General features: G+C 40.6%; 1 protein-coding gene across 2 annotated transcripts in view; it reads right to left on the minus strand.

Annotated features, from left to right (window-relative positions):
- Positions 1-380: 380 nt before the first annotated feature.
- Positions 381-15,569, minus strand: part of XCL2 (X-C motif chemokine ligand 2) — a 77,099-nt gene continuing 61,910 nt past the window's right edge. For both annotated transcript variants that reach the window (XM_086694319.1, XM_025926329.2), the window contains 3 exons: positions 3,318-3,466; positions 1,354-1,468; positions 381-733 (listed from right to left, as the gene is read on the minus strand). In XM_086694319.1, the coding sequence (XP_086550445.1) occupies positions 571-733; positions 1,354-1,468; positions 3,318-3,378 (339 nt within the window). In that variant the 5' untranslated portion in view covers positions 3,379-3,466 and the 3' untranslated portion in view covers positions 381-570. The remainder of the gene's footprint in view (positions 734-1,353; positions 1,469-3,317; positions 3,467-15,569) is intronic.

Below are 15,569 nucleotides of genomic sequence, written 5' to 3' on the forward strand. Positions count from 1 at the left end.
CAAAGAAACACAGAGGGATAAGAGAATTTGCTAGAGATCAAACATGACTGAAGCCACTTTTTGAGTAGGTGGACACTCAGGATAGAAATGCAACAACAGTATTTTCTCCCTTATTCCACAAACAGAACTCTATTAGGAAAACAGGTTGAGGTAGATCTTAAATCGTTTCCACGGTCACCATTGTCACTTGTGACTCGCGTGTGGAGAACCACTGCAAGCTGGAACCTGAGAATGGTGAATACAGCTCTCGTCTCTGACAGACACTGGCCAAAATCGCTCCCGTCATGAGTACCGTCGAAGGGAGGTACGGTTAGGACGGAGCTAGAACTTACGTGATGTATTTCCCTTTCCCAACACGCAATGCATAGGCTTTGAGACTCTTCTGAGTAATAAATATTTATTAATTAAAGCATCTACATGAATATGAGAGACACGAAAAATAAAAATACAAGAAAATAAGTGGACTCGTGCAGCACTTTTATAAAAAGTGAATACAATCTAATTAGTCCAGGAGTTTGTAAAGGGAAATGAGCTGGCGGGCTAGCGAGGGAACAAGGTGCCAGAAGGCCACTATGTGGTCAGGGTCACAGCTGAATTGGTGAAATGTTGGGCTCCTGTTGGCTTGGTCTGTTTCACGTTTCTTCTGGTGGACTTGTCCACGTTTTCTACTGCCTTTTTCACCCACTCGGCTTGTGGATCCGCGCAGACCTTGAGGCCACGTCTGGTAATGAATCTGCAAAGCAAGGCAAAGATAGAGTCAGTCACATCCGTCTTGTTTTGGGGACAAAGGTGATTTCCTTATTTAATTTCTTTGGGTAAAGTTGCACTTATGTGTTGGGGGAGCTGCTCTTCTGAAAATGAGATCCTGGAAAGACAATGGTTCCCTGTAGGCTAGTTCGTCACGCATTTCCTCAAGATACAGTAACTGCTAAAATATGGCGCCCGACTTTAGCACACCATAAGGAAAGGGAAGGGAGGTGAAGGGAAGGGAAGGGAGGGGTGAGGGAAAGGAGGGGAAGGGAAGCATCTCACACCAGTGTGGCCCTATGGTCAGATCATGACCCAAACCAGCCATCTCCCAACCTAGCCTTCAGAACGAAGCACAATATTCATCCGATTCCCAGTCAGACTCTTCCGCTAAGCTAAATCAGACAGAAGGATGATATTCTTTATCTGATTGCCAAATTGCTTTCAAAAATTGCCACTCGGTGCTCCATAAAGACGTGGCTAATACAGAAAAACAAAGGGGCTGTTGCTTCGCTTGAAGTCTTCCTCTGGGCCAACTTCCTGAGGAGGGCAGTATTTCTATACGCTGTGTCCCATCAAGCCCAGCTTTTGGGGAAACAAACTCACATCACTGCTTTCATGGAGCCCTCCTTGATGGTGTAGGTCTTGATGTTTTTAACTGGCAGTTTCTTGGTCGTCAGGCTCACGCAGATGCTCCTTTCTAGAACTTCACTCCCCACGCCTGGTGAAGAAAACCAAGCAAACAAAAATAAAATATCGTTTCAAAGAGCATAAATGTTGCAATGCTACGAATAAACTGACAAAGGGTGATGTGATAAAGAGTAATTTGGGGACGGCAACAGAAAATGTGGGGGAGCCACATGTATTATTTTAAATGTTAAAGTGTGAGATATATAAAGGATGTCGTTCATCAACTGTTCGTCCTCAGTAGAAACCCCCCCAAGGGGGATTACGCTTCAGCTTAGACAGCCATCTTACATTGAAGAAGGGGGAATAACTGGGGAGGGGTAATAATAATTAAGAGTGTGGTAGAATCTCTTTTTTTTTAATGTTTATTTATTTTTGAGATAGGGAAAGAGGCAGGGCATGAGCAGAGAGAGAGCAGGAGGCACAGAATCCGAAACAGGTTCCAGGTTCTGAGCTGTCAGCACTGAGCCTGATGTGGGGCACTGCTTGGGAAACAGCATTTTTCTCTGAGAAGCACCTAACATGGATTCCCCAAGACCCCAAGAATCCTCTAGACTCCAAACCCCCACATCTTCTTATTCCCAGCAGCATCTGTGCACGTGTGTTACGGCTGAAGGCATCGCCCTCGCTCATATTGCTGAGCTGAGTCAGAGCACAGATTGCTAGAGGCTAAACCCCAGTGGGACGCGTAGCGGTCGGTCCTTCAGGGTAGAAACTTGGGAAGTGACTCAGGGAGGAAACTTGGCTACAAATTAAGAGACTGAGAGTTAGCTGAAACCTTAATTACACTCGAAGGATAGTCCCTCTTACTGCCAGAGCCATGAGAAGTAAACTCCAATCAACTGTGGGGGGAAATGATCCTTTAAGAAATAAAGATGCGTAAGGGTGCGTGGGTGGCTCAGTCGGTTAAGCGTCTGACTCTTGATTTTGGCTCAGGTCGTGATCTCAGGTTTGTAAGTTCGAGCCCCACGTCGGGTCCCACACTGATAGTGCGGAGCCTGCTTGGGATTCTCTCTCTTTCCCTCCCTCTCTGCCTCTCCCCTGCTCTCTCTCTCTCTCTCTTTCTCAAAAATAAATCAGTAAACTTAAAAAAAAGAAAGAAACATGTAGAACAGTCAGGTGAGGCTTAGTATAGCTGGGTCTCATCTTGGTCTGTCTTACAGGATTCTCTGAATGGGTATAAGGCATTGATCTGTCAGCCCTTATCACATGGTCTCTTATAAACTAAAGAAGTTTATCATTAATGGGAACAACATTCATAGCAGTAATCATAGACTCTCCTTCCTACTTGAAGGTGATACTGATTTCCTGGGTATGAAGGCATGAGCTCCCATTCATTTTTTCAAACAGAAATTTATGATTTGCCTCAAGACATACACCCTCCAATTCATCCTCGCATTGTGGCAAAAATTTCCAAAATTCTGAGAATGGATCAAGGGAGCTATTAAACAGGCAAAAGCTACAAAGGCATAGACAATCATCACCACCAGGCCACGGCTAACGTTAATCAAGATGTTATTACTCATGAGGAAATCTGCTAAGTCGCCCTAATTTTTTTCATTTACATGTTAAGCCCAGGTGAGAGTGTCTGTCATGATATTCAACTTACAAGTAAGTGTAGGTCCAGAGAGGCTACGAAACGTACCCTCAAGTCACCCAGTTACGAAAAGTTGGAGCCCAGACTCTAAGCGAGTTCTGTCTGTCTTCGGCATCCATCAAGTCCCCCGAAAGCAAAATTACCCTTCCCATTCTGCGCAGGGGAAGTCTGAGGCTGACCCCGGGGAAAGCAGTTTTCTCGAGTCAGAACCTGACTCAGACCCCAGACGTGTGCCCACCTGCCTGCATTATCTGTTGCCCGTCTCACGCAGAACCTATCGGCTTACCTTCCGCCATGAATTCGGTGAGAAAGCAGATGGCGAGCAGGGCCAGGACGAGAGGTCTCATGGCTGAAGTCCTTCTGAGCTGTGCAGGCAGAGTGAAGATGCGACCGCTCTCAAGAGCCTCTTTATTCCTCCAGTGGTGAGCGCACTTCCTGTGGTAAGAGGGGGCTTTCGGGGTGGGTGTGGAATCGTGGAAAGTCTTTGCAGTACAGATGCCTTTCTCTCCGAAGAAAAAGTTCCTTTGCCCCCCCCACGCCCCCCCACTCGCGCTAACCCCACACCTTGTGGCCTTGGCCCCTTGTGGTGAATGTGTCAGTGAAACCAAATGCAAGCAGACGAGGAACGTGGTTTTGTCTCATCTCTGCCACCGATCTGAGTTCAAATCTTCCGCTGCAGGCATGGCCCAAGGACACATCGGTACCGTGGCCCAGTGTGGGGACAGTGTAAGGAAATGAGGTGCGGTGGTCACAGCGGTCCTGCTTCCCCACCTGTCTCATGTCACATCCGCTGTGACGTGAGGCTTCCCCCACCGTGGCCCCCCAGGTCCCTGATGCCATCCAGAGAAACCGCCTTGGGGGACAAAGGGCTGCTGCTCGGGCCCTGAGTTTCTCAACCCCTTTTTCTTCTCATTTCTCTCCCGGACCCTCATTCGAATGACTCCCATTTCTTTACACGCCCCCCCCCCACCCCCATACCCAAGAAGCAGTTAAATAAGAGTGTTTGGAGCATGTCTGCATGCACATATTTGCTTTATTACAAATTAATATCTACCTTCTAAAAAGCTCTTGATAAGTAGTTGGCCTGACATGAACTTTCTTTTGAAAGAAAGAAAGAGACAATTGTCTCTGATCATGCCATCCTGCCAGCGTTCATCTTTAACATTTTTTCCAGTAAGTCTCTATGGGTAGACACATGTTTGCGCACTTGTGACCAAATACTATTTTAGCATCAGTGTAAAATATCCTCGCACGGTCCTTCACAGTCTTTGTGATACACACACACACACACACACACACACACACACACACACACATTAAACCCCTCCCTTCTAACATTGTCACATAGATCCCGTCTATAAGGTAAGTTTTCATTAACAGATATGGAGTCATTTCCCCTTAGTAACCAGAAGTAGAATCACTCGGCAAAATCGTAAGACCATCTTCTAGTTCTTGCTACCTGTCGCCATGGAGTCTTCCCCAAATGTAGTTTCCACTCGCAGACCTCTAGCAGGACTCAAGTATATCCGTGGCACCTTCCTGGTACTCCACTCAAAATGCTTTTCCTCCTATTCCTCCCTGACCTGGAAAATGATGCTATTGTCCATCCATTATCGAAACACAGAACCTGGGGCCATCGTAGACTCATTGCTATCCACTCACATGTCGCCCTCAACCAAGGTGCACTAAGTACACCTTCTAGGTAGCTGTTCAGTACACCTGCTCCTCTTTCCACGTGGCTCTAGGCAAGCCCTCGTCAATCTCGGTAGGACCACTGCAGTAGACCAACTGGTTTCCCAGTGTCAGGTCTCCCCCCCCTTTCCAATCTATTGTCGAGACACTGCCAGACCAATCATTCTAATGTCTCAATGGTGTCATTTCCCTCCTGAGAAGCTCTTTGCCAATATCCATTGCCTACAGAATCTATTTCCGGTCTCTTCTTGTCATACACAAGGTCGTTCAAGATCAATAGAACGTTTCCCTTTCAGGTTCCCTTTCTGCCCCTCACGCACAGTTCCCAAACCTCCTAGTCTCAACAAATGTGTGTGTGCTCAACCAAATATACCATCCGCGCTTATACCCCCCCACATATCACTTCCCAATGCCCATCCCAGCTCCATACTTGGAAACTGCATGTTTTCCTGAATTCTCTAGATAAAATTGAGTTGCGCCATTGTCTGTGCTCCCTTGGAGCTTTGTCTCCACCACCGTTTTTAGAGTTTATTGCCCTGCTCAATTATATTTCTGCGTCTCCCACTAGACAGCAGGCTCCTGTGCCTGTGATTTTCCTCTTAGGCTTTCAATCAAACAGACAATTTGACCCACGGCTGAATTTTTCTTTAGCATACTGAAACGAAATTGGTTAAACTCTCAGAGTGAATTATTCACTTCCAGTTTTTCAAAGCAGGACTACGGCCTCTGGTGGGGAAGAATTAGGCGACAAGAAAATAGAAACCTGGGACAAAACAGGCTGATGTGTTAGCGTGCGAATGCGCGGTCGCTAATGGCCAACCACCTTCACATTACCGCTGGCCACCTGTACGTCTTTGGAAAAGCGTCTATTCAGCTTATTTTTCATTGGATAATTTCGTTTTTTGCTAATGAGTGAGTCGTAGGAGTTGCCAATATATTTTTGATAGTAGCCCCTTATCGGATAGATGGCTTGCAAATATTCTCTCCCACTCTGCCTTTTCATTTTGTTGATTGTTGTTGTTGTTTTATATTGTGCGGAAGCTTTTGGGTTTAACAGAGTCCCACTTACGTATTTTTTACCTCGTTGCTTGTGCTGTTGGTGTCGTATCTGAAAAATCACTGCTAAGACCAATGTCAAGAAACTTTCCTCCTATGTTCTGTTCTAGTTTTATGGTTCTAGGGACGACATTTAGATGTTTAATCCATTTGGAGTGAAATTTTGTGAGTGGTTTGGGATAGAGGTCCAATTCTACGATTTTACGTGTGAATATCCAGTTTTCTCAGCGCCATTGATTGAAGAGACAGTCCTTTCCCCACTGAGTAGTCTTGGCTCACTTGTCAAATATTAATTGATTATGTAAGTATGGGTGTGTTTCTGGGCTTTTGACCCTGATCCCTTGGACTGTATGTCTGTTTTTTTGCCAATACCATACTGTTTTGATTACAATAGAATTGGAATATAGTTTGAAATCAAGAAGTGTGATGCCTCCCATTTTCGTCTTCTTTCTCAGGGTTGCTCTGGCTATTAAGGATCTTTTCTGATCCCACATGAATTTTAGGATTGTTTTTCCTATTTCTGTGAAAAAAGCCATTGGAATTTTGATAGGGATTATATAAACTATCAATGGCTTTGGATACTCTGGACGTTTTAACAATAATAATTCTTCCAACCCATGACCACAGGATTTCTTTATTTTTTTAAATTTAAATCCAAGTTAGTTAACATATAGTGTAATAATGGTTTCAGAGTAGAACTTAGTGAGTCATCACTTACAAATAACACCCAGTGCTCATCCCAACAAGTGCCCTCCTTCATGCCCCTCACCCATTTAGCCCATCCCCCCTCCCACAACCCCTCCAGCAACCCTCAGTTTGTTCTCCATATGTATGAGTCTCTTCTGTTTTGTCCCCCTCCCTGTTTCTATATTATTTTTGTTTCCCTTCCCTTATGTTCATCTGTTTTGTCTCTTAAAGTCCTCATATGAGTGAAGGCATATGATTTTTGTCTTTCTCTGACTGACTAAATTTCACTTAGCATAATACCCTCCAGTTCCATCCACGTAGTTGCAAATGTAAAGATTTCATTCTTTAAAATAATTTTTTAATAAAAATTTAAAAAACTACCTAGTAGTGCAATTGCTGGGCCATAGGGTAGTTCTATTTTTAATTTTTTGAGGAACCTCCATACTATTTTCCAGAGTGGCTACACCAGTTTGCATTCCCAACAGCAGTACAAGTGTTCCCTTTTCTCTGCCTCCTCACCAATATCTGTTGTTTCCTGAGTGGTTCATTTTAGCCATTCTGAAATGTGTGAGGTGGTATCTCATTCTGTCTTCCTGATGATGAGTGATGTTAAGCATCTTTTCATGTGTATGTTAGCCATCTGGTTGTCTTCTTTGGAAAACTGTCTGTTCATGTCTTCTGCCCATTTCTTCACTGTTCATGTCTTCTGTCTGTTCATGTCTTCTGCCCATTTTTTGGGTGTTGAGGTTGATAAGTTCTTTATAGATTTTGGATACTAACCCTTTATCTGGTATGTCATTTGCAAAAATCTCCCATTCTGTCTGTTGCCTTTTAGTTTTGTTGATTGTTTCCTTCGCTGTGCAGAAACTTTTTATCTTCATGAGGTCCCAATAGTTCATTTTTGCTTTTGTTTCCCTTGCCTCCAGTGATATGTTATAAGAAGTTGCTGTGGCCGAGGTCAAAGAGATTGTTGCCTGTTTTCTCCTCTAGGATTTTGATGGTTTCCTATCTTACATTCAGGTCTTTCATCCATTTTGAGTTTATTTTTGTGTATGGTGTGATAAAATGGTCCAGGTTCATTCTTCTGCATGTCACGCTGTCCAGTATTCCTAAGACCATTTGCTGAAGAGACTGTCTTTTTTCCAATGGGGACTCTTTCCTGCTTTGTCGAAGATTAGTTGGCCATACGTTTGCGAGTCCATTTCTGGGTTCTCTATTCTGTTCCATTGATCTGAGTGTCTGTTTCTGTGCCAGTACCATACTGTCTCTATGATCACAGCTTTGTTATACAGCTTAAAGTCCAGAATTGTGATGCCTCCAGCTTTGGTTTTCTTTTCAACATTATGGTTCCATTTTCTGGCTCCATACAAATTTTAGAACTGTTTATTCTAGCTCTGTGAAGAATTCTGTTATTCTGATAGAGATTGCATTGAATGTGTAGATTGTTCTGGATAGTATCAACATTTTAGCAATGTTTGTTCTTCTGATCCATGAGCATGAAATGTTTCTCCATTTCTTTGTGTCTTCTTCAATTTCTTTCATAAACTTTCTATAGTTTTCAGCATACAGAACTTTCACTTCTCTGGTTAGGTTTATCCCTAGGTATTTTATGGTTTTTGGTGCAATTGTAAATGGGATCAATTCCTTGATTTCTCTTTCTGCTGCTTCATTATTGGTATATAGAAATGCAGCCAATTTCTGTACATTGATTTTATATCCTGTGATTTCACTGAATTCACATATCAGTTCTAGCAATTTTTTGGTGGAGTCTTTTGGGTTTTCCACATAGAGTATCATGTTGTCCGTGAAGGGTGAAAGTTTGACTGCTTCCTTGCCAATCTGTATGCCTTTTATTTCTTTGTGTTGTCTGATTGCTGAGGCTAGGACTTCCAACACTATGCTGAGCAACAGTGGTGAGAGTGGACATCCCTGTTGTGACCTTAGGGGGAAAGCTCTCAGGTTTCCCCCCATTGAAGATGATATTAGCTGTGGGTCTTTCCTATATGACCTTTATGATCTTGAGGTATGTTCCTTCTATCCCTATTTCCTTCAGGGTTTTTATCAAGAAAGGATGCTGTATTTTGTCAAATGCTCTTTCTGCATCTATCGAAAGGATCATGTGGTTCTTTTCCTTTCTTTTATTAATGTGATGTATCATGTTGATTGATTTGTGGATATGGAACCATCCCTGCATCCCAGGAATAAATCCTATGTGATTGTGGTGAATAACCTTTTAATGTATTGTTGGATTTGGTGTGCTAGTATATTGTTGAGAATTTTTGCATCCATGTTCATCAGGAAAATTGGTCTGTCATTCTCCTTTCTAATGGGGTCTTTGTCTGGTTTTGGAATCAAGGTAATGCTGTCCTCATAGAATGAGTTTGGAAGTTCTCTTTCCATTTATATTTTTTGGAACAGCTTCAAAAGAATAGGAATTTACTCTTCTTTAAATATTTGGTAGAATTCCCCTGGAAAGCCATCTGGCCCTGGACCCTTTTTGGGAGTTTTTTGACTACTGATTCAATTTATTTACTCATTATGGGTCTGTTCAAATTTTCTATTGCTTCCTGTTTCAGTTTTGGTATTTATATGTTTCTAGGAATTTATCCATTTTTTCCAAGTTGCCCAGTTTGTGACATATAAATGCTCATAATATTCTCTTATTGTTGCTTATATTTCTGTGGTGTTGGTTGCGATCTCTCCTCTTTCATTCATGATTTTATTCATTTGGGTCCTTTCCTTTTTACTTTTGATAAATCTTGCTTGGGGGTTATCAATTTTGTTAATTCTTTCAAAGACCAGCTCCTGGTTTCATTGATCTGTTCTGGTTTGTTTTTTGTTTTTTGTTTTTTAAATCATTGATTTATGCTCTAACCTCATTATTTCCCTTCTTCTGCTGGTTTTGGGCTTTATTTGCTGTTTTTTTTTCCAGACAAGGATTAGGCTGTGTATTTGAGACATTTCTTCCTTCTTTCGGAAGGCCTGGATTGCTATATACTTCCCTCTTATGACTGCCTTTACTGCATCTCAGAGATTTTGGACTGTCATGTTTTCATTTTCACTGACTCCATGTACTCTTTAATTTCCTCTTTGGTTTCTTGGTTAAGCAATCCATTCTTTAGTAGGATGTTCTTTAATCTACAAGTATTCGTGGTCTTTCCAAATTTTTTCTTGTGGTTGATTTCAAGTTTCATAACATGTGGTCTGAAAATATGCATGGTATGATATCGATCTTTTTATATTTGTTGAGGGCTGATTTGTGACCCAGTACGTGATCTATTCTGGAGAATGTTCCATGTACACTCAAGAAGAATGTGTCTTCTGCTGCTTTAGGATGAAATGTTCTGAATTTATCTGTTAAGTCCATCCAGTCCAGTGTGTCATTCAAAACCATTGTTTCCTTGTTGGTTTTCTGATTAGATGATCTATCCATTGTTTAAGTGGGATAATAAAGTCCTCTACTTTGTGGTATTATTATCAATTAGTTTCTTTATGTTTGTGATTAATTGATTTATATATTTGGGTGTTCTAAGTTGGGGCATAAATATTTATAATTGTTAGATCTTCATGGTGGATAGATCCCTTAATTATAATATAATGCTCTTCTTCATCTCTTGTTACAGTCTTTGTTTAAAAATCTAGTTTGTCTGGGGGCGCCTGGGTGGCTCAGTCGGTTGAGCGTCCGACTTGAGCTCAGGTCAAGATCTCGCGGTTTGTGAGTTCGAGCCCCATGTCGGGCTCTGTGCTGACAGCTCAGAGCCTGGAGCCTGCTTCAGATTCTGTCTGTCTGTCTGTCTGTCTCTCTCTGCCCCTCCCCCACTCACACCCTCTCTCTCCTTCAAAAATAAAATAAACATTAAAAAATTTTTTTTAAATATCTAGTTTGTCTGATATGAGTATGGCTACTCTGGCTTTCTTTTTGATGTCCATTAGCATGATAGATGGTTCTCCTCCCCTTACTTTCAATCTTCAGGTGTCTTTAGGTCTAAAGTGAGTCCCTGTAGGCAGAATATAGATCGGTCTTGCTTTTTATCCATTTTGATAGCCTATGTCTTTTGATTGGAGAATTTAGTAAATTTACATTTAAAGTGATTATTGAAAGAAAAGAGAAGGGAAAAAAGTTTTAAAAAATTTAAAACTGAGAAATATTAAATAATAAAATAGAATAAAAGAAAATAAAGAAAATAAAATCAAATTAAAAAAGAAAAAAGAATTTGCTCTTGTAACTCTGGCCCTTATTATTTCCTTCATTCTGCTAACTTTAAGCTTAGTTTGCTTTTCTTTTTCCAGTTTCCTGAAGTGTGTAAAATTAGGTTGTTTGAGATCTTTTGTTCTCCTAATGTAAGTGTTTATCACTATAAACTTCCCTCTTAGAACCACCTTTCCTGAATCTCTCAAGTTTTATGATTCCATTTTCAGTTGTTTCAAGATATTTTTTAGTTTGCATTTTGATTTCTTCTTTGACCCATTGTTTCTTCAGAAGTTCGTTGTTTAATTTCCACATATTTGTAAATTTTCCAGTTTTCTTCCTGTTACTAAGTTCTAATTCATACTCTTCTGCTCAGAAGACATACTTGGTATGATTTCAATCTTCCTAAATGTGCTAAGACTTGTTTTGTGACCTACAGTATGATCTATCCTGAAGAATGGTCTGTGTGTGCTTGAGAGGAATGTGTATTCTGCTGCCGTTGGATGGAATGATCTGTATATGTCTCTTAGGTCCATTTGGTCTAAATAGTAGTCCAAGTCCAATGTTTCCTTATTGATTTTCTGTTTCAATAATCTACCCATTAGGGGCGACTGGGTGGCTCAGTCGGTTAAGCGTCCGACTTCGGCTCAGGTCATGATCTCGCGGTCTGAGTTCAAGCCCCGCATCGGGCTCTGTGCTGACAGCTCAGAGCCTGGAGCCTGTTTCGGATTCTGTGTCTCCCTCTCTCTGACCCTCCCCTGTTCATGCTCTGTCTCTCTCTGTCTCAAAAATAAATAAACGTTAAAAAAAATTAAAAAAAAATAATAATCTACCCATTATTGAAAGTGGAGTATTGAAATCCCCTGCTATTCTTGTATTATTGGTTCTTTCTCCTGCAGATCTCTTACCATTATTTGATATATTTAGGTGCTCCAATGTATGTTAGTCACTTAACTCTAGTGTAAATGTTAAAGAACAAAAGTATTAACAATAAATATAGCTACTATAATTTGCTAATGGATACACAATATAAAAAAGAGGCAAACTATAACATAAAAACATAAAATGTGGGGGGTTGGGTAATAAAAAGTTTTAATATGCAATTGAAGTTAAGTTGTTATCAGCTTACAATAGACTGTTATATCTGTAATATGTTTTATGCAAGCCACATGGTAACCACAAAGCAGAAACCTATAGTGGACACACAAAAGATAAAGAGATAGGAATCAAAGAATGACACTGCTAAAAGTCTAACTCACAAATAAATACAGAGAGGAAGAAAGAAACAAGAGAATTGCAAAACAACCAGAAAAAAAAATATGGCATCAGTAAGTCCTTACCCATCAATAATTTCTTAAATATAAATGGGTTAAATTCTCCAATCAAAAAGCATAGAATGACTGGATTAAAAAAAAAAAACCAACTATGTGTTGCCTCACTTCAGCTTTAAGGACACATATCAGTTCACAGTAAGGTGATGGAAAAAGATATTCCATGCAACTGGAAACCAAAAGAGGGCAGAGGTAACTATACTAAGACAAAATAGACTTTATATCAAAAATGTCAGAAGAGGCAAAGGACATCGTATTATGACAAAGGGGTTAATTCATCAAGAGGATACAAAAATTATAAAATTACTATGCATATAATTATATGCACCCAAAATCCTCACGAGAATTGACAAATGCTTCCATGACCTATGCTTTCCTTTCTCACTCTCTAACATTGTCTCCTGCCACTCTTTCTCCCTTATCCCTCTTCTGCAGTCACTATGACCTCTTAGCTGTTTCTCAGACATGCCAGCCATGCTTCTGCCTCTAAGCCCTTTCACTTGCTGTTTACTCTGCCTGATATTCTCTTCCCATAGACATAAGCATGTCTCACTCCCATTGCTGTCTCACTGTGGCTTTTTCTGACCACCCAATTGAAAACTGTACCCACACGCCAATTCTGGTATCATTTGCTCTCCCCTTGCTTCTCTACTTCCATTCATAGTACTCAGCACCATGTAATATAACAATAATTTACTTGCTGACTTTTAAAATTTGCCATCTCTTTCCAGAAATTGTTCATCTTTTTCATTCCTCAGAGTCTAGAACAATGCCTGACACAGAGAAGGTGCTGGATTATATATTTGGAATAAATGTAAATGTTTAAGAGTACATAAGCCTATGAGTGAGTAAGCATGCATAAGTACAAGCAAACATAAACATTTATACTCTGAAACATCAGTGCCGTGTGTGTGTGTGTGTGTGTGTGTGTGTGTGTGTGTGTGACCTCACATTGGAATGGTAGAATCCATTTTTGAAGGAATCCATTCACTTTTGAGGGAAGAAGATACAAATTATGAAGGATATAAGTAAGGAAACACAATATATCTTCTCTTTCCTTTTTAGTTTTTGATCTGAATATTTTTATTCATCTGAAAAAAAATTAATTTGTATTTCCTCATACATAATAGATGATCCACATAAAAATGTCTTCTTCTGGGGGCGTCTGGGTGGCTCAGTCGGTTGGGTGTCCGACTCCGGCTCAGGTCATGATCTGATGGTCCGTGAGTTCAAGCCCTGCATTGGGCTCTGTGCTGACAGCTCAGAGCCTGGAGCCTGCTTTGGATTCTGTGTCTCCCTCTCTCTCTGCCCCTCCCCCGCTCAAGCTCTGTCTCTGCCTCTCTCAAAAATAAATAAACATTACAAAAATTTTTTTAATGTCTTCTTCTGTAGAATGCATTCCATTTTTCTACTAGATCATTTGTTATTTTTGTTAGCAATATGTGAAAATTATGTGTTCACCATATTAATTCTTTGTCTGCTACATCTGTTGCAAATATTTTGTCTCAGTTTATAGCTTCTCTTTTCACTTTCTTTGCCATGTCTTCGATAAACAAAAAATACTAACTTTCATGTAACCAAATTTCTCCATGTTTTATTCTGTGGTTATTGTTTTTTTGTGCCCTAATAAGTTTTTCCCTTACCCAAAGCCAGAAAGACCAACCCCTGCTAACGGTTTTAACGTCTTGCATTGGACACTTAAATGGTTAACCTTTCTGGTGGTTACTTCTGTATGCGATGTGAGATAGACATCCAAATGCATTTCTTTTCTCTTTGGATAACTGAATTTTCTAGCTGTGGTTCTGGAGTAGCTTCTCCTTTTCCCACACTACTGTCATATATCAAAGGTCCACATCTATGTGCATCTGTTTTAAATTCTCTAGTCTGTTCCATTGGTAATTTGTCTATGCTTGGCTCACACTACTCTAGGTTATTTACTGTGGCCTTATAAGTTAACCTTAATTTCTAGCAAGGCAAGCCCTCTTTTCTTATCTTTTTCTTCAGAGGGATTTTGGCGTAAGCTCACTAGTGATCGTGAAAATGTAAATCAAGACCACAGCATGACCCCATCTTATTCCTACTCAAATGGCCAGAATTGAGAAGTCTAATAATACTTCTGTGATGGCAAAGATATGGAACAACGTGTATTACTTATGGCATTAGAAACTGGTACAACCTTTAGAAAAGCAGTTAGCATTATCATTTAAAGCTGAACATTTAAATACTGTGCAGCTCAAAAAATTCTACTCCTAGATCTATAGATAGATATAGATATAGATTAGATATAGATATAGATCAAAGGGAAGGAGCACATAGATGTAAGTTATTCGGAATGTTCTTCTCATTGGGGGTAGGTTTGTGGTGGTACATTATACGATGTAATGAATTGAATCCAAGAGGGTCATACATGGACCAAAGAGGATGATGTATAATGGTAGAACTCAGATAAGACCAAACGCTGTAACAAATCAGCTCAAACTCTCAAGGGCATAACACTAATAAAAGCTTACTACTCACTCACACAAAGATCAATGCAGAAGTTCCTGGTCAGCTGTCTCTCTTGGAGGCCTCCCTCCAGTAGGAGGTTTGCTACCTTTGGGCAAAACCAGCCCTCGGGGCTTGGGAGTCCTTTCTTCCTGCTGCCGGACAGGGAACAGAAGACCATGGAAAAGGCATGCCTATTCTTTACTACTTTGATCTGGAAGTGACATTTATTCTTTGGTCATGTTTCACTGGGAGGAACTAGGTATCTGGTCCCACCTAGAAACAAGGAGAGAGTGGGAGAAGGGGGTTGCATCTGGGAAATGTAATTGAGATCCGTGCCTGGAAAGAACAGTTAAGGCCTCGCATGCCTGGACGCAGCCAATCCGCTATGATTAATCCAGCCGTGCACAAGGTTCCATTTTTTTTTAAGATAAAAATAAAAGAAAGAGGGGTGCTTGGGTGGCTCGGTTGGTTGGGCGTCTGACTTTGGCTCAGGTCATGATCTCGCGGTTGGTGAGTTCAAGCCCCGCATCAGGCTCTGTGCTGATGGCTCGGAGCCTGGAGCCTGCTTCGGATTCTGTGTCTCCCTCTCTCTCTGCCCCTCCTCTGCTCATGCTCTGTCCTCTCTGTCTCAAAAATAAATAAAAAAACATTTAAAAAATATTTTAAATAAAAGAAAGATTACTGTGACTATTATTTTCTTTAAAACATGCTCCCAGTATAACATCTCTTAAATTGTACTTAGCTTCTTTCCCTAAATTCAAATCATTTTGTTATCTTTTTTCTGATTAAAAAAAAACAGTATAATTGTTGTAAAAAAAAAAAATCAGACACTACAGAAAAGTAAAAAAAAGAAAAAGAAAAGAAAAGAAAAGAAAAAGAAAAAGAAAGAAAGAAAAAAAAGAAAAATTCACCCAAATCCCACTGCCCAGAGATGGCAATTTAGCCACTATCCATGGACCTTCCTCCAGACAGCTCTCTAGGTAAATACCTGTGTATATTATATCCTTTCACTACCTTTCTACAGCATTCGATGGCTGGAGATTCATTGTACACTTGAAGTGCATAAGGCTCTGTGCTAAGCTCTTGAGGGCATTAG

This window comes from Puma concolor, chromosome E4, assembly GCF_028749965.1.
Source record: "Puma concolor isolate L17-30 chromosome E4, mPumCon1.1.hap2, whole genome shotgun sequence".
Classification (NCBI taxonomy): Eukaryota; Metazoa; Chordata; class Mammalia; order Carnivora; family Felidae; genus Puma; species Puma concolor.